Raw genomic sequence first — 25484 nt, forward strand, 5'->3', positions numbered from 1 at the left:
GATAAATTATGATTTGTTATACCTATAACTCTTATATGTATTACCAAACAAAATGTTTCATTCCTGCGACTCGTTTGATGTCGGCTTCCCGTGTGCGTCTTCATTTCTGATTTGATCTCATAAGATGTTTGCTTTACCGAAATTAATTACAAATGTGCTTTTTTCGATGACAAAATTAGCCTTTGACCGGGATCATATTATGTGGTACCTAAGTGATGGTGCAATCTGAGATGGATGTGGAATTATGTATTTTAAAATTATTTTAATCGCTTGAGGGCATGGCTTTGCCGGTTAGGTGAGTTGTGATTAACCACGACCGAAGCTTCCCACCAGAACAGACCAGAGACAATTGCAAATTATAAACTTCTAATATTAAAGAGTACGCCTATGTCCAGCTGTGGAAATTAGTACTTATGCTGATATTTACATTTACACAATAAGGCCGATAGCTAAAGATTTCGATATGATTAGCCTCTATCCCACAGCTCAGGTTTCAGTCTCCCGCCCGCGTTACCAAATACCAACACAATGTTGCGATAAAGTTGGGTGCGGTAATAGAAAGCTAAGTAGCCACACTTTATACCTGCTGACCTTCATCGGAGAAAGCAGATTGTTTCATGTTATTAGCTGCTGATAGAAAATAAATTACTCTGTAACTGTTCCTATAGAATGAAAGCTAATTTTATAGTTACTAGATGGCTCGCGACTTCGTCCGTGTGGATTTTCCGTGGGAACTTTTTGATTTTCCGGGATCATTGTATCAAGTAAATAGTGCCCGCGAAGTCATCCACGTGGACGAATTCAAAACCTCCCCTGGAAACTATTTGCTTGTCTGGAACAAAAATAGTCTATGCCCGGGATACAAGTTTGTGTACCCGTCAAAATTGGTGAAGCAGTTAGCAGATGGGACGTGTGAAAAGGTAGCAGATAGACACACACTTAGTGTAGTGTAGAGAGATTAGGCTGACAAGCTCCGTCTTCGTTCGGGTAATATTTATGAGAGAACCTTGACGTAATATCATAATTTTCCAGACACAGACTGCATGTTAATATGTCAGTCAGTTTCTCTGCCACTTTACTGTTAGGTAATCGGTCTGTTCCATTCAGATTTAAAAGGGCTAGAACCCAGTGCCGTATAAAAGAAAATCTGTTCCATTCGGAACTTTATAATATTAATTATTATGATAGAGTATGGAAAAAAAACCTTCGGGCGCAAGCTTGCCAAACTGTCTAGACTTTAGAGATGTTATCTTAAATCGTGAATGAGCATAGCATGATGTATCGGCATAATTGCATGTTACATGTTTAATGCCCATTGTCTACTTTATTTACTGTCTATATACTGAACAGGTCACGGAGTGCAGCAAAAATGGTATATCCGCTTTAAAAGGGTTTTCAAAAAAAAAACTGAGTAAGTGCGTGCCTCATAAGGTAGGGTTCCGTAGTCTTGCTGGTTGTTAAAACTTTGGCGATCATTATTTAGATAAAGTTATTTTTTTTTACAAAAACTGTCGAAAACGTCGTAATTATACTAAACCAAAACATACAGATATCCTGAAAATTAGTATATTTTCCAAATAAATATATTTCCGTGTAGCGGTAACAAGTTCCTATAACTGTGCAACTCTTTGTGTGTCTATAAAAGCAACTTTATAGCTCTTATAGTTTAAATAATTAATTTTTAAAATGGCTGGAACACATACAGTTGCCCAGACGAACAGATGGACTAGACAAAACTACAATATAGTGGATCCTTGCTTTCCTATGGAACACTAAACATCAGCCGAACAAAGCCGGGGCGTGTCAGATAGAAGTTTTTCCAAGTTGTTCCAAATCAAGATTGCAAGCAGCCAAAACGGTAGTTCGGCTAAAATTTTATTTAAATCGGTTGATTAAAATTTTAATTCGGTTAAAATTTTTTTTTTTTGTTTAGATACTAGCTATGCTTTAGGAATCTGATAGTAACAAATTGTGTGTAAATACTTCTACATCTATGTTTCAGTATTTCCGTTGAACCCGCGAGTTCAAGACATTTACAGCATAAAGCTGGCATGACTGAGTCATGATATACCCTTTCAAAGTAAAGACCACACAAATTCCAAGGCTTGATTTACTAAATGCCATAACTAAATGGAGTATAGAGCAGTATTTACCATGTGATGTATTCGTACCCGCATTCTTGTTAGTATGGTGAAGAACCATTGATTTTTTTAAATCAGATACAAGTTAGGCCTTAACTGCAATCTCTCCTGGTGGTAAGTGATGATGATGATCCAAGATGGAAGCGGGCTAACCTGGAAGGGGTATGGCAGTTTTTATTAAACCCATACCCCTTTGGTTTCTACACGGCATCCTACCGTTATATCACTTGGCGGCATTGTCGCTAGGGTGGTAACTAGCCACGACCGAAGCCTCCCACCAGACCAGACCAGAGCTACTAAATGAAGACATTTTTGACGATCTATCTGGCGTAGTGGTGAGCGCTTTATAATTCCTAAATTGTCTCTGGTCTAGTGGGAGGATTCGGTTGTGGCTAGTTAGCATCCTAATGGCAAAGTCGTGCCCCCAAGCGATTAAGCGTTCTCGTATATTATGATGTCGCGTGGAAACCGATAAAGGGTTTGGCTATACCTAAATTAAGCTGCCACACCCCTTCCAAGTTAGCCCGAATAAATCTTAGGCTGAGATCTACAGAGCGTACGAGAACTTTGCTTAGACTTAAGTTTCAGTTGAAACGAGATAGAGTTATGTCTCTGTAGTATATATCTGTCTCGTTTTAGCTCTAATCTATATTAATTAATAAAGAAATAAGTAGAATCCATAGAACTTCGGTTTAGTGGGTCGGGGATAGATTGAGACGATATAGTGTGTCAAATACTATGTAAATTTTTATTAAGTACTTAGGCATTTTGTGTCTTTGTGTCGTAATGATTTATTATGTCTATTATTAACCATAAGTTATGTTTGTAATTAGTTAAATAACTGACACACAAATTACAAGGTTCTCAGTACGAAAGGTCAAAAGCTTTTTAGTAATTAGTTATGTCAATGCGGAATTGTTGGTGTCGGGCACAGATATAGGTACAAGCACGCTAGATAAGACGTGCCATACAAAATGACGGTTATTTTGATGCCGATTCAAAGCGCCCCCACCAGAGAATTATTTACACTTGGTCTTCGTGTTGACAGTGGTTTTTAGTTCCGATTACGCTCATAAAACCCTCACTGCTGCTAGCAGCGCCAAAATGGCGATAATCAAGTTGCTTCAAAAATAGGTCGTCAAAAGTAAATCCGGCTCCAGCGTAGTGTAAGAGGTCAGTGGTGTCGGATCTAATAAACGGAAGTGTGTTCTAATACCTATATAATGCATTTTGATGGATATGTCACGACTGTTTCAATGCCAGAGTTAAGTAATTGCTTGCGACAATAAGTTTGAGCGTTAGTTATTTATTATCCCACTAGGAATTTTAAATGCAAATAATTGAAGATGTATCAGGAAGTATCATCAAAGTGGCATTGGTTCGATGGTGTGAGATATTGCTATGTTGTTAAATAAATAATCGAATTTAAAAAACAACTTACTTTAATTTTCTTATGTAGGAGACTGTGGCAAAACCCTCTCTTTTAGATCTGTTCTTAGTAGTGAGCCAGCGCTGGATTGATGATAATGATGCGCAAAATACGCATTTAATTCAGAACCTCGTCCTCTTTTTGAAGTCAGTTATAAATAAGTTAGTTCCTAATCTGTGAGCTTAAAGGGTACACTAAATTTTCATAAAAAGCTATCTTATCTTAAAAATATAAAACATCATACGTATTATTCAAGACTAAGAGAGAACAGGTGGCTAAGACTCGATATAAATAACTTTAGCAGTAAAAGAAAGATCGCACACTGCAGTAAGATCCGTAAGAGTCTTCAGAGCCCAAGAGAAGCAAGAGACATTTTTTCATTACTGAAAAAAAGATTTCATTACTGAAAGAAATGCGAGTCACGTGACGACATTAGCATCGGGCACAGTGCACACCGTTATGAGTTTACAACGCGAGATATAAACTATCACTCAGTGCCGAAATATGCCGACTTTATCAGCGTTTCTTCGATGTCCCTCAATGTGGCGGGTTTGTGCTATTGGAGTTACAAGAAGCAGTTACACTTTGCGTGTGATTCTCGCAACTCTGGCAGCTATCGCACATTTTGGGTGTCATGGCGGTCTATTAGTTTAGTCCATTTCCATATCAAATAGCATTTAATAATTTACATTACAAGAACGCGATGCGACCGAATCTTGCTCCTGACGTCACGTGCATTTTCTATGCTGAAAACCTGTCGTTACCGAGACCGTAAGTAACGAGAAGTTTTCAATATTGATCATTTGCTATAGAATAGAATATTTTTATTAAAAACTTTTTTACAAGTCAAAACAATTTATCACTTGACAGAATGCCGTTATACTTTGCTACTACATTGTTTTTACGGCTCTTGCGCCTCCTTTAGGTCATGGGTATGCGATCACTTTTACGATGCTTTTGTTAGAAGTGTAATCTAAAGAAAAATCTTTGATCGATTAGTTAAGTCCATAATTAAATGGGATGTACCTACGTTTATAAATTAATATCGTGATTAATAACCGGAGTTTTGTTTTCGGCAGGTGGTCCGATTTCGTCATCGGAGTTTATCATTAATCTGTGAATCATTATGAGAGATTGTCGAATTAACTGTTTATTATTTTAACTAGAGTAGATTAAATTGCATCATTGGGGTCCTTTTACTGTCGATAAAAGTACTAATAAAAGTTTTGAGTTACTAAGCAGGTTTGCGGTCAAGGACATCCGAATATCTCGGTACAAACTGTGGAATACATTATTTTACCCATGCATTACCCTGTAACATAACCTTATTATCATTTCTACAGCCACCTTTCCACTAGAGATGATCGAGGATTCGTAGGGAGAGGTGGGTGACCAAAATCTCTTTATTAATCAAAAAAGTTCACATTTATAAAAACCTCAGCATAAGTAAGTAATAAATATTATTATGATCACCGCATAATCCTTTATCAGTCAGTAGTGTTGATAGTCGTTGGAAATACTCGAACTAAATCTAGACTTTACATTCATGATGCTCAGTACTACGCGTAGTTGATGAGATAGCGCGATGCAAGTGTGATACAATAGGTACACTCGCTTTTAAATACCTATTTCTTGGAGGTCAAAATACACCGATGCATAACACGCTTTATGTAAAAACTGACAACAAACGTGCCCCAGATATTATCTACGAGATAAGCTTACGCAACTCGACCACGTACGCCCGTCTGCGAGAAGCTTTATCGGCAAATTGATGACTTACACTCGTACCATCACGCCCGATTGATTACAACATGCGCACGCGCCGAACGAATTAATTATATTGTGCTGACTCCACCTGCATTGTCTATGGCCGAGCTTTGAGGCTTGGCTAGACAAGGCGCGTGACGTACGCCCGTCTGCGAGAGGCTTTATCGGCGTATTGATGATTTACACTCGTACCATCACGCACGATTTATTACGACATGCGCACGCGCCGAGCGAATCAATTATATTGTGCTGACTGCTGAGTCCACCTGTGTACTCTATGGCCGAGCTTTGAAGCTTGGGCAGACAAAACGCGAGACGGCAACTTGTCTAATGTCATCTCCAAGAGGTTGTGATCCAAGGAACTGTATGAAGGCGTTCGCAATGTCGACCGCACGTCTAGAAGTGCTGCTAAAATCACGCACTGTCGCCGTCGTGTTCTGCAGTTGATGTGCTTCATGTAAAGGTAGGCTTCCGTTTCCAAGTTAGAGAGTACCTTTGGTCTATACTGAAAATTTATGACCGCGCTGTCGCGTCAGACACGTGGATAAATGCCACCAGTAAGTCAACGCGTTGGGACCACGGTCCTACGAGTACATCCATAATCATAGAGTTCAGTATTGTTGTTTCAGCCGCGGCGCATTGGTCGCGCGTCTTTCTCTTGGTCTGCGACCCTCTGAAGTCGCCATAAAATCTTGTTTTATAACTAGAAAACCGCGAAACGGTAACAACGCGCAACCTCTATGTCTTACGCAGCTCCTAGAAGTAGGTAATGCAAAGATTGGAAAGTGTTCAAACTGTGGAGCGTGTGTTGAAGCGTTTCTGCACCAGATAAGCGCCGCGGCGTTACGTTCATTTCATGCAATTACTAGATACAAATCGCTCTGTCTGTGTATAACGCAAGTCGCTAACGTTCTATAGTCTGCCGTAGCCGCGTTTTATCTGACCAGACCTTTACTGGTTTATGATGTCATGGTAATAAAAGCTTAATTAACTAACATGGTTTGGTAATTAATTTTGGTCTAAGATAATCGGTTATGGTCTAATGGTTAGAATGAGTGGATCCTTACCAGCATTATTTTTTCGGAGTCATGGATTCAAATCAGAGAATTCCATACAAAGTCCGGCAGCTAGCAATAAGTGTCATAATCTGCACTTGCTCAGCGTGGTGGACTTTGGTTAATATCCTCAAAACCCTACTCATTCTGTGAGGAGACCCGTGCTGAGTATCGGACCGGTGTCGATGGCTTCAATAACTATGATAATGATGATGATTTATGATTCTACCGACAAAAGCCAAACGTATACCGCCTAATCATTTGTATAATGACGCGTTTAGACTTGAGACTGCTGAGAGGTTGTCATGCATTGCATACCTAAGAAAATACTCCGTAAGTATTTACTTCAATATTGAATCTAGAAAAGTAAACGGAAAACCTGCTCGGCCTAACTGGTTCGGTCTAGACTAAATCTTGCGCCATTAGGGCGTTGTCAGGGCTAGTATTGTATATGAAATTCTGTTTCCATTGCGGTATTAGGGTTGCGTAGGGAAACAATAAGGAACCCTTATAGTTTTGTCCGCCTGTCTGTCTGTTTGTCAAAGTCATTTTAAAAATGAACTTAAGGATTTAAAGAAAAGAACCGTTTTTACGGCTACACAGAGGCATATTTGTATTTTGAAAAAAAAAAAAATTGGTTCCTCTTGAACGAGGAACTAGGAGGAGCGAATACGAGTTTCGAATGATTTAACTTCTCCCTGGAGTTATTACGTACCATTATTCGTTGAATAGGTATTTTAAAAAGCATTATGAGATTTCTCAGACAGTTTTTGGAAATAAATTATCGACCAACCGTCAAAGTTTTTGGCAACTAACATGACCTCGGCAAGATAAAAGATAATAGCCTGGCCGTAAACCAACATCCTAGATTTAAGAACCTTAGCCAGTCCATCAAGCAAGTGAGTTCAACACAGGTCGCAGTTTAGGGCAGCGGCAAACAAAATTAGTTAGTCTTGTATTTTAATGTTTGACAATCTCCGATAGGGGATGGCACTAGAAGAATAAGAATGACTGCGGAACCCTACCTTATGGTATTTTCTGAAACACACTTGACTAGCTATGTACTTTATAATTTGGAGCAGCCATTGGGCTTTATTTAGTGTTTGGGCTCGAGTCGGTGCTCTGAACGCTTTATTTCACAACACTTAGCTCTTGTTTCCTTAACAGGTTGTGGTGTAATTTATTTTGTATCGAATAACTGAAGGTTGAATTGAATTATTAATTGTTTACTATTTTGCATTTGCAATAGTATTCACTGGACCAACACGATTGATATAAGCTTTATATCTCTCGCTAACACATATCAAAAATGCCTAGCCGCTGGATACAAAAATAGCGGATGTATTTTTGTTATAGGGGATTATAGGGGATGCAGGTTTGTTATAGGTAGGTAGCGGTAAAATAACAGCTACGGTATAACAATCGCCAAAGCTCGCAGTTAACTCTGATTTGGCTGACGCTCTCTCGCTTTTGACTAGAATGCGTTGTTGCAGCAAATTAAATACCATGAATTCAGATAATCTCAACAATCGAGAGTGCAGCAACGATTGATGCAGAATTTTTGTAATCTATCAGCTGTTCTCATCACAAAATATCTGACCATGAACGTAATTCATTGATCAGATCAAGATCAGATAATTATCTGATCATCTCAACAACATTGAACGGGTTTCGAAAAGGTATAATGGCATTTTCGCCTTTAATTGTATTTACCACTTCCCATATTATAAATTGAAAAGTGTTCGTCTTATACATCTAACAATTTTGACTATCAAAAGGTTCAAAAGGTGTACAAGAGTACCTACTTCGAATAAATGATTTTGAGTTTTTTTTTTGAGTTTTGAGTTTTGTAGCCGAGAAGTTTTCATTACGAAATCAGATTTTGTTTAACTGTTAGGGTTGTACAAAATCTATTTTCGAGTTTCCAAGAAATGGTGTGATAAAGCGGCGCGAGTCGGGCGCGCCAGGGCCGCGGTTGCATTCGTTTTACGAAACCGGTGAATTGGAGCAGCAATTTGTGTGTGCGACGTGTCCTAGGATTAATTTGAGGCACAATGTGATTACGTAAACACGTCCGCTTTTATATTAGCATACCTTTGCTATTGTGCTTACTACTTTGACAGGGCTGCCCCAACTCATTTGCATCAATTGTTAAAAGTTATAATTAAGTTTGAAATCTATAGAGCGCGCTTTAACTTTGCTGAGACCTAAGTTTCAGTTAAAACGAGACAGATTTATGCTAGCGGTATAACTCTGCCTCGTTTTGTCTTAAGTCTGAGTAAAATCAAAGTGCGCTATATAGATCTATAAGATATAGGTACTAAATCACTACCCATACTATTAATGCGAGAGTGTGTTTGTTTGTTGGTTTATTAGTTTTTCCTTCAATCACGCTGCTATTATACTACCTATAATATTTGCAGGGATATATTTTCCCAGAAAATCAAAGAATTCTCACAGGATTTTTAATAACCTTAATCCACGCGGATGAATTAGGCTGTCACTTTTCAGATCTTCAACTATATACCCGTGCGAAAAATCACGTGGATCCGTTGCTCCGTTGTTACTTGATTGTAGGACAAACCATTAAACAAACAAATAAATACACTTTCGCATTTACGAATATAATATGGGTAGTGACTAGACTATGGTGATTAATAAATAAAGTGGGACTTTTGAAATGCTAAAGAAAAATCATTACATACCTACATAATCGTGTTAAATAAATAAATTAACATATTTATTTAATAATTACTTAATTGATTAACATTGACTGTTTGGGTCAAAACACTAAGTGTAAGTGTAAATTGTTTAGTTAATATACATAACATATAAACGGTTATGCCGATTAGCTAAAATATTCAAGGGAATATGATAGAGTCATTATATCAAGCAATTTTTATAAATGTACAAAAAATGTAGAGGTATCAAGCGAATCAAATTGATTCAGTAATAGATTATTATTATTTAATCGCCCACACTTATTAGATGTAACCAGATATGTGGGAAGTGTTAGATTATTAATAACGATAGAGCCAACCCTAACGAATAATAAAATGTTTAAAAGTTATTAAAAGGCCCAAAAAAAAGAAACATTTTAATTATGAGTTTCGGATATTAGCACATAGGATATTTCAAAATGTCTGCGATTGCATATTTTATTAAATTTAACTTCAGGGTCAATTAACAAGCTCGCGATTGAAATAAATCATTTTAGTTTAGAATATTTTTTCAAAAATACCCAAATTATATTATAAATGAAGTTAACGCGGCGTCGTCGTAGGTACCTGACCTGAGTTTTGCAGGTCTAGGCAATGCAGGTTTGAAAAATAATAGAGATGTACCGAGTACCACTTATACCGATTAAACGAGTAAAACTCGATACTCGGTTACTCGGTATAACTGTGGTACTCGGTACATCTCTACTGAATACGGGCCACCTTTACAGTCTATAACAACCAAAACTAATAATACCATAGGTACGTCTCACATTCCTCATTAATCTACATATCGTACGTGACTCAAGAACGATTCGCGAACAATGATATGTAGCATAACTGTTGATTGCCAGTTTCGATCAGCAGTAACCATAAACTTTGCTAGAAGTAATTCGTGATGCTTTGGTTGAATATTGGTTGGGAAATTTTATGGTTTTCTATTCAAATGTTCGATATATACAGGGTATTTGGTAATTAGTAAATATATCTACATACGTGCCTAAGGTCATAAAGAAGGTGGTTTTTGATCATCATTGTAATTAGTGTTATTCTGATTGTAAAGTGATGATTACACTTGTTAACTGCACGGTCGATTTAAATTTTAAAGTTATTATCTTCTTAATATTAATTCTTCATGGAAGTCATGTTTTGCGAAATCCCGCTCAAATTCAAATTATTTTTATTCAATCGACTTTGACGCTTATACACACTTGAACACTTAACGTCTAATGCCAATTGAATTGGGGTCGAAATCGTCTAACGCCAAACGGTATTGCGAATGCCGTTGAACGTTGATCGTGGCTACGTCTACGTTTAACGCGGAACGCCGTTGAACATCGCGTTGTTGGCCGTTAATGTGACTGGGACAAAATAATTAATATATTGTAATTAATATATTGTAAATTGCGATGCCCTGACAGGGCGTCATGTAACTATACTTATCTAGCTTTAAGTTATATAGTTATTAGTACATGACAGCAATGAAATAAATAAATAAATAAATTATCGCTTTTATACTTAAACTAAAAAAGACCTCACACAGTGAACCATATCCCACACAAGACACATAACTACATTATTTTCCGAATCCGGGTCGTAGCCCTAGTATTTTTAATTGGAATGCCATTTAAAAAACCTCAAAACATTCCTATGATTTTTTTTACGACGCATTCGTTCCGAATTTAGCAAATAGATAGTAATATAGGCATCACAACAGTGGTCAATGACCTTAGTGAATCGCGAACGATCCATTGTGTTTATTATGTTATTCGCCGCATGGACGTGCGCCGCCATAATTGGGTATAATCATGATAATATGTTTGCGTAGGCGTCATATTATTTGTCATAATAATGGAAGAAAATATTTTGCCAGGACAGGTTAATTAGTGGTTTGTTGATTTTCTGTTAGTTGTAGTCAGTATAATTTGCTCTAGCTCGTACAGAACTCCAGAAAATCCGTTTCTTTCTGGACTCCTTAAAAGTACCTACCTGGGCGCGATTGGAATCCTCGTAGCTTTAGTTTTATGTTTACGTACAGGTTTCCTCACGAAGTTTTCATTCACCCTTGATGCAAGTGATATTTAATTGCTTAGAAGTTAGAGGTGCATGTCTGGGATCGTACCCCCGACCTCCCGAATAAGTTATCACCGCTTTTTATGCTACCTAATAATGGAAGAAAATATTTCGTCTGGGTAGGTATATAAATTAGTGTGATTTTCTATCGGTCGTAGTCGGTACAAAATCTGCCTTGGGTCATTCAAAACTCTAGAAAAGCTGTTTCTCTTTGAACTCGCTATTGGTAACAGTTTGAATGTCAAAAACTTAAACCCGACTACTCTTACCCGCAGGGATGAACAGTTAAAATAAATTTTCGAAATCTACATACTTTGATTTTTCATTTGATACCTAATTCGGAAGATTTGTCTCCAATTTAATTTTGTCATAGGCATATTAGAATTTGGCCGATAGACCCCATTTTTGTTTGCTTTGACAAAAATATATTTATTAACCCCCGACCAAAAAAGAGGGGTGTTATAAGTTTGACGTATGTATCTGTGTGTCTGTGTATCTGTGTATCTGTGTATCTGTCTGTGGCATCGTAGCGCCTAAACGAATGAACCGATTTTAATTTAGTTTTTTTTGTTTGAAAGGTGGCTTGATCGAGAGTGTTCTTAGCTATAATCCAAAAAAATTGGTTCAGCCGTTTAAGAGTTATCAGCTCTTTTCTAGTTTTCTTGTTGAAAAGAAGGTTAGATAACCGTTAGGTTCTTAATATTATGTCAATTGACAAATGTCAAGCTATATGCCCATAGCAATGTCAATAATTATTTATTTGAAAATGATGTTTTGGAAAACTCAAATACTTTGGATCGTCGGGGGTGTTATAAATTTTTAATTTACACTTGTGATATTTGGTTTGGTTTTTTTGTAGACTTGATAACTAAGATAAAGAAAATATTTCCAGGAAATTACCGTCTTGCTATCCCTGTTCTATATATCTATATCCCTATTCTTTTAACGCATCCGGTGACCCTATTAGGTATAAGAGTTGATCTGCTGGTAGGTGACATCAGATCCGGCCGGTGAGATTGAAGTATAGAATCGTGACTAGTTTGCCATACGAGGCCATGCTAAAATTATAAGTTGCAATGACTTTACATCGCGTACTCTACTACTACTTAGTTTGGTATTCGTTTACGGAACTGCCAACCGGCAACAAGATTATTTGAGATTAGTTTTTTTAGTAGGTAAAGGCCTAATGTAATGTATTGTAGTTTTTTTTTTTTTTCATTTTAATTTTATAGGTATTTACAATGGCTCTTAATACCCTTAAGTCTTGTCGTTGATGGATAAGTGGAAATTATCACTCTCGTAAGTTATGCAGCACAAAACTCTACCATTAAATGTCACTAGCTGATGGTTTCGTTCGCGTTGATTTAGGTTTTTAGAATTTGTCACCTCATATTATATCAATAATCTTTCCCCGATTGTATAAGAAAAATATGGTATAGAGTTAGCTTACATCCCGGGGAAGAACGTAGGCTACTTTTTATCCTGGAAAATCAAAGAATTCCCACGGGATTTTTAAAATACTTAAATTCATCTGAACGAAGTCGCGAGTAATTTTGAATAAATGTTTTGACTTTGACTTAAAAAGAAGTTTCCCTACCGTGCTTCTGTACCGTGTTACTTTGAAACCAAATATTTTTAATAAAACCTGATAAACCACAGATATTATTCTAGAATGTTTCGACAAAATTTCATTGAGTTTGATTGGTTGATATTCAAATGAGAGCTAAACTACGTTTGTTTGGAAGACACTACGAATGACCTCCTTATAAGTCGGTACCGAGTCTAAAGGATATGTGAGATAATAAGAATGGAAATTGTTACCCATATCATCAGTGTTTGACGTCAGTTTGGAGCAGATCCTCTTCGGATGGAAAATGGAAATTATAAATCCTGTTCTTAATTGATTCTGTGAATGATATGAGATATGCATCGATTAGTTAGTTTTAAATAGTTTTAGCATAAGTACATGACATACCTATTTAATATCGTCTTACATTTCTAAGAAATATTTACATAACGCATCTGAAGAGCAATAATTCAACCGATTATTTATTTTATAAAATAAGTAGGTAGCTTTCCGCGTGTTGTGATTTAAGTTTTTTAAAGGTTTTTTTGTTGTATTGGTTTGGCTGTTGGTATTTCTCAAATCCTTCCTTAAGAGAAATAACCCTATGTGTGCAGCAATAAGTGCACTTCCCAGCGCTTTCCATAGCGACGTAATTTGGTAAAATAGCCATATTATGTTATCTTATACCTATTATCGGTCTCTTTATGTGAGAGCTTATAATAGTATGGAGCTATTTTACCCGCACCGACTTCTCAGTACCAGAATCCTGGCTCTTTATGCCAGCATCTGCTCTGCCGTTTGGCGAAGTGTAATTCCTAAGTATGTATTTCGCGTTAGTGCATTTGTATGAATAAAAAAAAACCCTTTGCAACAACCATCGTGTACCAACCCTAAAAAGCTATTTTATTTTATTTTTACCTTTACTCAAAAGACTGTTAGCAGCAGAAATTTTTTCCTTGTTCACTGTAGACTAATAGAACATCATTTTGTTCTCAGAGAATCTCGCGCCATCAGAACTGAAGAAACTCAGAAACAAACAGAGGAAAGCGAAACGCAAAGCCGAACAGGAAAGTGCGCTGGCAGCACAAGTTCAGGTAAAATCAAAAGTAAGATCCATACTAAAAATCTAGCCGCTTTAGACGCCGTCGATCTTCGAGCTAGGGGACTTAGGCGTCATCTCCACGGGCGAGGGAAGCTTAACGAGTCCTACCTACTGTCGTCATTAGTATTTCTCTGTGGAGATTAGCCCATAAGGGAAGTATCGAATATGGTGGCACGACGAGACTATAGCCACGATTCTCTTGTCCGTGGAGATGACGCCTTGTAGGCGAAGATTTACCATTTTTGGTGAAACTTCAGACTTGATCACCGCCGCAAGGTTGCCGGCTAGTTGGTGTTTTACAGGATATATTTCTTAAAGTGTGCTCAGGATCTTGTCTCTTCTTCACCTTTATACCACCGTATACGGCAAGACGCCAGGCGAGTTTCCACCACTGCACTGTGTCGTCAACATTTCTTCCACGTGCACCAAACGCTTTACGTCATCATTCCCTATACGCATAGGCTAGGGTTTGGATTTGGAATACTCTTTCGCGATCAGTGTTTCCTACCAATTATAATCCGAGTATCATTAGAACAAGAGTGAATGGGCACTTTCTAGGTAAAAAAATAAATAGATAAAGAAAACTACGATACTTGTGTCACATTTGTAGAGCGCTATCTCTTCTACTCTTGTCCGTTTTGCATCTTCTCTCTATGATCATGATCAGCGAGCACGAATTTTATACTCCATGTATTACATATATGAACGTAAGATGAATACGGTATTATTTCATTGCTTCTGCGTCACAATATTATTTCAATCGTTTCGTATGGTGCATGTCGCATTAGAACGGCGCTGCACTGTGCGTCATCCATACTAATATTATAAATGCGAAAGTGTGCCTGTCTGTCTGTCTGTCTGTTTGTCTGCTACGTTTTCACGGCCCAACCGCTGAACCGATTTTAATGAAATTTGGTACAGACTTGGCATACATCCCGGGGTAGGACAGAGGCTACTTTTTATCCCGGAAAATCAAAGAGTTCCTACGGGATTTCAAAAAACCGAACTCCACGCGGGCGAAGCCGCGGGCATCCTCTAGTAAAGAATATTTTCATGCGAAGTGCGCTCGCCGCTGTAATGCGGTCCAGCCTTTAGTATCATGCGGCCGAACTCGAGGATTAAGCTATTATTTATGCAAATTGTTCATAATATCTAAATTCTAAACGTACCTAATCGGTGGAGACATAATGTGATGTGTTAAGCCAAAGTTACGTTTCCAAGGAAATCTGAACATGAAAAGGAAGGCAGTTACGGCAGTTAAAGTTAAGATCTAAAAGTGAAACCAAGCTTATACAAGCTGGATAGGTACTTCCTGTATACGTGACTAATACACACGCGATATATGAGTATTGAGTATGTTAGACTACCTGAAGATTAACAGTTACAAAATTGTGGTGTACTTGTAATAACATGAATAGTAATATGTCAACGAATGGACATAATTACGCCCCGTTGTTATATCTTGTTGCATTGACAACTCGAAAGGTTTGAAATACTCTTCCACGATCTGTGTTTCCTACCAATTAAAATCCGGGTATCTTTAAAACAAGAGTGAATAGGCATCTTCTAGGTAAACCCGTCCCATCTTGGTCCCGTCCACATCATCATTTTCCATCAGGTGTGATTGTGGTCAAGCGCTTGCCTATAATGATTTAAAAAAATCCAGGTTAGATTGCGAAATTGGTCTATCAACCTTGATTTTGTATCAAGGACTTTATGAACAAAGATATCGTTTTGTCAGTTTTTATTTCATTGCAGTTCTTGATGTATTATTTCAGGTCAAACGCGAACAGCATCACAAAGCGAGACAGCAACAAGAGCAGGGCGACCCGGAAGCGCCACAGCTCGACGAGCTGATCCCGGACAAACTTGCACGGGTATGTTTATATATATTTAATATTTATATTACTAGAAACTTGATATACCAGCTTCAACATAATCGCAAAGAAATGTTTCACGCGGGAGTTGACAAAATGAAACTCATTAAAACCCCAGATTATATTATTGTTTATTAATTGCAAAATTGTATGTACAATAAGAGTTTTACAATTACTAGCTGACGCCCGCGACTTTGTTCGCGTGGATTTAGGTTTTTTGAAATCCCGTGGGAACTCTTTGGTTTTCCGGGATAAAAAGTAGCCTATGTGCTAATCCAGGACATTATCTATCTCCATTCCGAATTTCAGCCAAATCCATCCAGTAGTTTTTGCGTGAAGGAGTAACAAACATACACACACACACACACACACACACACATACAAACTTTCGCCTTTATAATATTAGTGTGATAAAAGTCTAATGTTTTCAGTAGGTAGATACATTTACCATAGACGTAAAGTTGACGTCACGTAAAACGACAGAGGCGGGGGATATGTTTACACGTGATCGCACTGGATGTGCTGTTCTCTCCTACAGTGAGCAAAGCCAACGGTTAACCGATGAACCAATCCACAGGCATAGATACTTCCGTTGTCGTCTTGCCACCAAATAGATAGAATTAATTACCTACTACAACCGTATGAATTATACCACTATAAAGTAAAATTAATGCAAGATAATGTCTATTAGATAAACTGTAAAAAAAATTAGTAACCAAGTAAATGTGTGTGCTTTTCAGGCGGAAGACCCGTTAGAGCAAGCACTAAAGTTCCTGCAACCGCTGCGGACGCTCGCCGCGGATAGAATAGACACACATCTAATGGCCTTCGAAATATACTTTAGGAAAGGTAAGCTCAACTCAAAATATCATTTGGAACTTAAAAGTTATCTGTCTATTCTAAAAGATTCCTCGTAAAAGTAACAGTGATCCATTCACGGCTTTACCTACGCTGTAAACAAAATATTTTTAGTGTGATAATTGAATTTAGATTGCATTTTTTTTTTGTACCTACAACTAAAGCCAGCAGTAAGAGGAGGATGTTAATCCTGTTATTTTGAATATATATACTCGACAGTCTGTTCCTTTGCGTTGCCAAAACATCGCCCATCTCGCTCTTAAGTATGTCCCGCCTATAAATATTGGTTGAAATAGGATGCTCTTATGAACGGCCACGTGCTTTCTAAGCGCTTAAGTATAATGATTTGATATGTTTACTTTCAGAAAAACCACTACTGATGCTGCAGAGCATAAAACGGGCGTGGAGGTTAGACAGTTCACACTCACACCTGCACGACTGCCTGCTACGCTTCCGCAGTTGGCTGGATGACAAGCAAGCCGGCTTGCCGCCCAGCGTCGCTGTGGTCATAGAGACTGAAATGCGTCCGGTACGTACTCATTAGATAATGTAAATACACGCTTTCATGATCTAGTTACCTGTCTTTTTTATCTAGCCACATTTAGAAACTACTATTCGAATTGTCGCTTCTTGAAAATCGATCCTCGCTGCACTTTTTTCTGACAGATTTTTTTTTGTATGTGAATGAATATCTCTTCACAAAGTTGGTACACTTTCTAAGTTTTCAATTTATGAGTATTTGAATTACACTATCAAGACGGTTATGTTTGGAGTTCCTCTGAAGATGATTGATTCAAAAACAAAGAGAGAGTCCAAGCCTATTAGTAATCTGAAGTAAGCAGGCAGGCCATGCTATACATATCCTAAAGTGGTGACCACGTATAACACGTGGACCAGTGATTAAAAATGGAGGGAAGGGAGGCTGGATTAGAAAAGCTGAGTAGGTACCGAGTGTGGTAGCGCTCATTAGGGAAGGCCAATTAATTATTATTATAGATGTCCTCGAACTGACAAGGAGTCTTCACATATAGTTCCCTGTCTTTCTCATGTAGCCACATCCTGCCACCAGCCCTAACCATTAACAAGCAGAAGTGGCAATGGGCAAGCTATACACGAGATGGCTATATGGAGTGGCGACCTCGTACAAGCAAACGTAGTATGGGATGTCCTCAAGCACGTAGACAGATGATGGCGGGAAGAAAGCCAAGTACCTGGTGTGGTGACACTCGTGGTAGGCCAACAGTAAACGCCCCTAGGCTATGATTTGAGGATAATAGTGAATTTGTTTTTTGCAGATGTTCCAAGGGCGCTCAGCTCAGGCGATGGCGGAAGAGTACATGAAAGAGTCATCGGAGAGATCTCAGCTCGCGGCGCTGTGGGGCGCGCGCGCGATGCGGCGCCTGCAGCCCGCGCGGGCGCCTGAAGCGCTCAAACTCGCCACTCGCCTCGATCTGCCGGAGCTCTCCATACAGGTAAGACTCGTTCTGCAGCGGAATAGTCTAGCTTGCAGCGCTGTTGCGCTTGATTTCACATTTAAGATCAGACAGACAATACGCGACGACAACCGGCCAACACGGCTTTTAGAAGTGGTAATACGTACATCATTCGGACGCTATGCGCTCGAATTTCGGGGAGTAAAATGAAAAAAAAAAAAACGCAACCGTCACCGTCTGTGGGAGTGATAACTATTCTCTCACTGTCATTCCTCTTCACATAGATGTAATACCAAAAGTGCAAAGTCATAATACTCAAAAAAAAGTTTAATGCTCTTGTTTCTTAAATTTCTGTTCTGTATATAAATACGAAAAATCTTACAGATTTACCTCATTTACAATGAAACTTTTTAAAACTTCAAAGTCTAATGTTATTTATTCAAAGTAGTACTAGGTACACTTTTTGAGTGTCAGTTAAATATTTAATGTTTTCTTTACAGGGTTGCGTCGAAGTTTTAGAAAGTCTCAGAGACGGCGACTTCGGGCCCTGCGAGAAAGAGACGGAGGAATACATCGAAGCGTGTCGCGTCAGGTTTCCCTACGCGAATGCGTTCAAACCCCCCGCGGAACTAGTGCCTGAGAACCTCGTCACTGAGGAAACCCCCCTACAGCCTAAGGAGATAGCGGTCAACAACTGAAGCCCTGAACATGCCCCCCTCCATACATTTTCAATAATGTACAGTGACGGGCAAACAACTTGAAAAATGCGCGGTATAATGCTTACAAATTAGGAACAGGACGGACCCTCCGCCATATTGCGCCGCCTTAGCTGGAAATATTATGCTCTGATTCTAATGTACCTCGAATATTGGCCAGGAATACGATAACGTAAAAACATGGTTAGAATGAGATTTTACATCACACAAAGGTCGTTATTTAAGGTAAAAAATTCAGTAACACCGATTTTAATTTCACTGACTGTAGATTGTGCGTGAACTTGAGCTTTAAAACAATATGTTTGAAGTTAATTTTACTTTGTCGCTGAATTGTTTCGATGCTCGAATTCTTTAATGTTGAGTGAGACATAAAATCTTAAGTCTAATGGTAAGCCACCGCGTGCGGGTACCGTGAATAATGTTAGTAACAATAGTTATGCTGTTAGTTTAAAAAAAACTAACCAAGTGCGAGTCAGACTCGCGCACCGTGGGTTCCGTACTACAGAAGGAACGGCATTCCGAACCAGTGGCAAATTAATTATTTGACGATTCAAAAGCACTTGTAAAAGTCTATTTGACTAAAAATCTATTCTATTCTATTGAGACAAAGTAAAACTGTAAGAATTACTTTCATATGATACCCCACTCTGTATAGTTGTCTTACTTTGAAATCCAAGTGAAAATATTTCACAACCAAATAATATTTTGATCTAAACATAATATTTCCAGCTAAGACATCACAACATGGCGGAAAGTACATCCCATTCTAAGTTTGGAAAAATTATAGTAAATTTTAGGTCTCTTTGGCGGACTGTAGGAAACGCGTGGGAATTTCTACCGCACGGTAGCACGCGATTGGTTGCTCAGTCGACTCTTGTTTTTTTCTCTCTTTCTTTTCGTGTTTTTTTTTCAAGTTGTTTGCCGGTCACTACTATCGATCGTTGATAGAAATGTAGTATGTTTTTGAAAAAAAAAATGACACTTGAGTTTCGAAGCCGCGAATTGCTGGTCCGAAGTTGTGAATTTGATATTAACACGATAAATGACTTTTTACTAACTTAGGCGGGATTAACTACGGTTTTTTGCCGCGGGTGGCTTTGATAACTCCAGAAGAAGAGTGAGTAGGTACCTTTTAGGCAGGCGCGCTGCACCTTAGGCTGCATCATCACCTATTTGGGGTGACTGCGGTCAAGGGCATACTTATTTTGTTTAAAAAACAGTTAATTTCTAAGAAAGTTGTATAATTTGTTACAATAAACGAATCGAAAGTGGCAGCGTTAATCGTTCTCTCTCACTCCTACACTCGAACTACAACTAAAACTATTTTGGCATAGTCAATTTTTGGCTAAGCGTGAGTTTTCCATTAAAATCAATACAATTGTCAATTTTTTTTAATGCTGATCGACTCACTTTTATATAAGGATCTCAGTTTCAGAAACTCACGTTTGACCAAAAAAATTACTATATCGAAATTGTTTACACAAAAACCTGCCGGTTGTAGAAACTGTCTTGGGACTTAACGGTTCCCAAGACAGTTTCCCTGTATCTTCTATGGTTTTGGATTTCCCCAAACTGTCCCAGTTAAAAAAAACACTGTATTGACTCGTAAGTGGCGTTTTAAGTCAAACGTGGCAAAAAACCTCAAGTGAGTTCTCGCATATTAATATTGTTTGAATCAAAATCTTATCCACACACGGTTAACCGTAGTGCGTGCTAACTGCTAACACTCAGGCTGAGATCTATAGAGCGCACTTAGACTTTGCCCAGGCTTAAGACATTGTTAAAACGAGACAGCGTTATACTGCTGGCATACATCTGTCTCGTTTTAATTGAAACTTAAGTCTTAGCAAAGTCAAAGTGTGCGCCAATTGATTTCAACCTATGTTGGATTTGGGTGTTGTGACTTGTCATATCAGAGAATGTCACAAAGACAAAATTGACCAGTGTATTCCAAACGTTTCGGAAGTTTATGATATTTGTGATGAGATTGTACAGAATTCATAGACGAGACTCAGGCTGAAATCTATAGAGTACACTTTGACTTTGCCCAGACTCAGGGCACTGTTAAAATGAGACAGATTTATGCCAGTGATATAACGCTGTCTCGTTTTAACATTATCTTAAGTCTGAGCAGTCAAAGTGCGCTCAATAGATCTCAACTTCAATTTTTAAAAGTTGTTAAGGCTCTGTTGTGATTGGTGCAAGTATTTTAAATTGTGTATTTTAATTTTCGTAACATTATTTTTACTGCAGCTGATTTCCCTTTGTGATCCTAAATAATATTTGAATAGAATTCTTTCGTCAATTGGCCAAAGATTTTTTGTCTTTTTAATTAAAAAATTATGTTTTAATTACTTAACAGGTTACATCAAATTATAAGTGGCACAGGTTATGCTAAAGTTCTAGAGGCTGTGAGGGTTTCTGGACCCCTAGCACGAATTTAGGTGGTGTCTAAATGTCAAAACTGTTTTCATGAATTTCTATTTATTATAAGTAATAATAATATCATGATTTAAAAAAAAACTTGTTTTTATTTCGTACATTCTGTACAAACGATTTTTATTTAACAAATATATGCAAAGAGCGCTTGCTCTAGATGTTAGAGGAACTCGACATCGAATTTCTATTTTCGGAAATAATTAATTAATGTATAAACTCGTACTAGGAGTAGGTACAGTAAAGGTAGACAACTGAGTATACATACATATAATGCCTTGAGTTCACAGCACTCTAGAAATTTTGCGAAACCTTTACTAACGTGTTTTTATGACACTAATTAAAATTAATAAATGAAAAGACAGAATACTTGAAATCATCATTTTATTAAAAGAATTAAAAATATCAACAAAAAGTGTTGTAGTTAGTCGTTAGAAAAGTCCATTTTCGCTTAAAAGCTAAATTGAACAACATGCAATTTAGTTTTTTTTTTTTTCAAGAAAATACGCTTAGCATCTTTTAACTGTGTAAATCATTATGAAAACTACATTATTAATAAAGAAAACCTTGTCGCTTACCTAATTCAAATTTGTTTTTGGTGGTACGCTTGAATTGTGTTGCTATTTCATTTTATAAAACTGACTTTGAAATTGCAAATCATTAAATAAATGCAACATGATTATTATGCCGTCTAAATGCTGACACGGAGACCTACCGCCATAGTTTGATAGCTATAGTGATGCTGTTACGATCGCAATAACTCTGATTGGCTGATACTGTATCACTATTCGCTAAAATGCATTGTTGCATAAGAATACTATAAATTCAGCCAATCACATGCGGTTGTAGCAAGAGGCAAACAACTCTTAATGCTCCACCTTCACTTACAAAAGAAGAAATGAAGTTAGGAATTAAGTTAGCAGGAGCTGTCAAGGTCAATTTTATACATGGTGTCTTTTCTTACAAAAGCCTACCAGTTTAATGTATCCAATATCTATTATTCATTATGAAGATTAAAGAAACTGCGTTCCTATTCGAAAAACTATTTTTTTTAATCGAAATGTTCTTTACTTTTTTTAAATCACTAATGGATTTTGGACTTTGTTACATTAACTGGCTCTTGTAAGAAAACTAAATAGACATCCAAAAGTGTATTTTATCATTTGGACGGGATAGTAACACACCTTACCAGCATTGAAAAATGCTTTCTTTGCTTTTGGCTCATCTCGTTGTTTGCGACCAGATTTATTGTGGCCACTTATGAAAATAAATTATGTTCCTCCTATTTTAAGATTTTAAGGTCCATTTGTTTTGTTTTATCCGTTTTCATAAATATCACTTTTAAAATCGATCCTAAATTGTATAATGACATTATATAGATCACCTTTAGTATGTATTCTTTTGTACATCATTCATCAAAAAAAAAAAAAAACATTGTACATTATTATGACTTTTTTTACAATTTCTTAATAAAATTCAACGTGAGGCCTCAAGTGTTCAAACAGCAAATTACTCATGTAATAATAAGGATATTATGTAATAAATTGGTTGGTTTTTAATGTGTAAAATAAAATAAAAAAATGAGTGGCAAAGTTTCAATACCTCACGCAATACTGACTATACTGAGGTACGCTTTGTAAATAATTCTTATATAAATAAGTTTGTACTGTATAATACAACTGTTAGGGCGGCGACATACTCGCAAAACGCAACGCGGCGCGTGTTGAGTCAAATCAATTTCAGTGTACATTTCCTTGTTAAAGAAACGTGACATCTGAGTTACGTTGCTCTGTCAAAGTATGGAGATGTCACATTACGACGTAGGTATAGTGCGTACATTTTGAGATCTCAATTGCCATTTTAGCTCTATGTCACCTGTCATATCAAAAGTACGGTTCACCTTTAACAGGGCTCTCTCCGTCACTCGTTTCATACAATCGTAGTTCCAATTTCATTTAAATATTAAGCAATCAAAGTCCATGAAATTAAGCAGACATATTCTAGACACTAATATCTGTGTCTGTGGTGTTTTAGATTTTTCTAAAAATATGTAGTTTTAAAATTACAGGGGCTCAAAGATTTGTATGAAATTTTTTAAGACCGCGTAACTTTGAAACCGAATATTTTAACAGAAATCTGGAAAACCACAGATACAGATATTAGTTTCTAGAATATGTGTGCAAAATTTCATGGACTTTGGTTGCTTAATATTCAAATGAAATTGGAACTACGATTGTATGAAACGAGTGACGGAGAGAGCCCTCTTAAATTACGGACTAAAATCGCACTTTTGACATGACAGGAGCTAAAATGGTGAGTGAGATCTCAAAATGTAAGTATTATATACCCGTTCATACTAATCATGACAGATTTGCCTTAACCCTTATGTCACGTTAGCTAAACTCTAACTTGAAAAGTTACTATAAAATCCGATCGTAGTATTTTCTGTGGCATAAATCACATTACAAACACCCGACATGTTGGTGTCGAATGGCATTGCGTGTTAAAAGTATGTTACAGCCATTAGTATCCCAATATCTGATCGCACATCAAGCCACACCGTACGTGACGTATTTTAAATTCCTTGATCCACATCGAAATACGTATTGTAGGGACTTCGGCGGGGAGGGGCAACACACGCACAACAGACGGAAACGTTTAAGTGCGGAAATCAGCCCAGAGAGAAGAAGAAGAGACGTATTGTAGGGTTGTGCTCGTACTATTCACTCGACTAAGCTTACTCATGAATTAGGTTCATTTATTCATACTGCTAGCATACGTAACGTACGTATTTATATTAACCGCGCAGACACCGCCAGACGCTCAAAGCACGTACAGACCAGCATAAAAAAACATTCTCGAATGTCTGCCAAAGTCGGTCCCTTATCTGTAAGGATCGCTAGAAAAAACAAAGACAGGTGATGTTACTGATAAGATACTACGAAAAAAAAACGTAAAAAAAATCTGCAATATCTTGTATTTATAAAGTTCGCAATGTATTGCAGATAAAACACCTTACTGACGCTAGAGGTCCACGAACGTTGTGTAGATAGATGTTTTGCACGCTATACATTGTGGGTTTGAAAAATACTAATTTATTAAAACTACATAAAATAAATTTAAAAGGCAAATGGTTATTCGTATTGAATTGTGTTTAGGTAGTATAATAATAGCGCTAAATTTTTGCTAGCGTTCTAATTACACCCTGTATGATATATTATGGAATGTTATTGTCTGTGCTGGTACGTTTCTGCTACGTATAATTTTTTTAAAGAGTATTAGCCAAGTTTAACATGATGACTAATATGACTTTTGCTCTCCCACTAAGCGCAAAGCTTGTGCTAGGAGTCGTAACCACTGCGTTCCCCTGTGGCCAGTGGTAATCATGACGGATTTTCCTCACGAACAAAAGGAGTAGGTACGAAAATAGTGCAACGGGTGGGGTTTGAACTGGCGACTTTCGAATTTCAGTCCACAATGTTTATACATAGATATAAATGGAACTTTAAAATTCGTTGCGTACGGCGCGTCTATTGTGCGAGCTCAAGTCTACGGACTGCGGAGCTTAGTTTGTTATTTTCTAATCGCTTTGGTTGACAACATGGACTCGAACAGTGACTGTAGTTTAATTTGAATTTTAATTGTTTTGTAGATATGTGTAAAGTTTGGACAATAATGATTATTATAATTGAATGCACAAGTATCGACATAAATAAAGCGCAGGCCACATTGGACCTAAGCGAAACGATACTAAGTACTTTTCGCTCGGATACTATGGTATGTAGCTGGCTTAGTTTAGCTCAGTAGTTCTCGGTGTGAACCGAAGTATGAAAAGACGCGGTAGCGACATGAGCGAAGTGAAACGAACTTAAATTCGTTTCGCTTCGCTCCCAATGTGGCCGGTGCTTAATGCGCGAAGGAACATGTCCAACGCAGTTCAAACACGTTGTAATACGAAGATTTGTATGAAAGCGTTTACATTGCGAAGCGCGCGTAAAGGTCTTGACTGCAGTGTGACGTGCTTCATAAATGGTTCCTTGTACACACATACGCGCGCGTTTGATATGACGTCTTGTAGCGTGTTGATTGTTTTAGACTTTAGTAACAAATTGGTTCCCGAGTGTAACATTAAATAATCTTCACAGAATGCAGAACATCTTGGAATAATAATTTCTTTCTACTTAAAAATGAATGCTTAAACGAAAATGTACCTAATAATCAACGTAAAAAGCTTATATCAAGTGCCGTCTTGGGCCCTCTTTCGTATTTGCGGTTGGTTTGTTATAATGTGCGATCAACATAAAGAATCAAGG

General features: G+C 37.5%; 1 protein-coding gene and 1 long non-coding RNA gene across 3 annotated transcripts in view; one reads left to right on the forward strand and one right to left on the reverse strand.

Annotated features, from left to right (window-relative positions):
* Window positions 1-18798, forward strand: part of LOC123876393 (N-alpha-acetyltransferase 15, NatA auxiliary subunit) — a 133436-nt gene extending 114638 nt beyond the window's left edge. The window contains exons 11-16 of one of the 2 annotated variants that reach the window (XM_045922628.1): window positions 13746-13855; window positions 15630-15728; window positions 16469-16577; window positions 16952-17115; window positions 17882-18058; window positions 18520-18798. In XM_045922628.1, the coding sequence (XP_045778584.1) occupies window positions 13746-13855; window positions 15630-15728; window positions 16469-16577; window positions 16952-17115; window positions 17882-18058; window positions 18520-18717 (857 nt within the window). In that variant the 3' untranslated portion in view covers window positions 18718-18798. The remainder of the gene's footprint in view (window positions 1-13745; window positions 13856-15629; window positions 15729-16468; window positions 16578-16951; window positions 17116-17881; window positions 18059-18519) is intronic. The other variant, XM_045922629.1, reaches the window with a different exon arrangement.
* Window positions 18799-19061: 263 nt separating this feature from the next.
* LOC123876399 lies at window positions 19062-23077 on the reverse strand. The gene is made up of 2 exons (XR_006798345.1): window positions 20896-23077; window positions 19062-20745 (listed from the first exon to the last, which is right to left on the reverse strand). It is a non-coding gene; the product is annotated as an uncharacterized LOC123876399 (long non-coding RNA).
* Window positions 23078-25484: the final 2407 nt, after the last annotated feature.

The sequence above is a fragment of the Maniola jurtina genome, chromosome 21 (genome assembly GCF_905333055.1).
Source record: "Maniola jurtina chromosome 21, ilManJurt1.1, whole genome shotgun sequence".
Classification (NCBI taxonomy): domain Eukaryota; kingdom Metazoa; phylum Arthropoda; class Insecta; order Lepidoptera; family Nymphalidae; genus Maniola; species Maniola jurtina.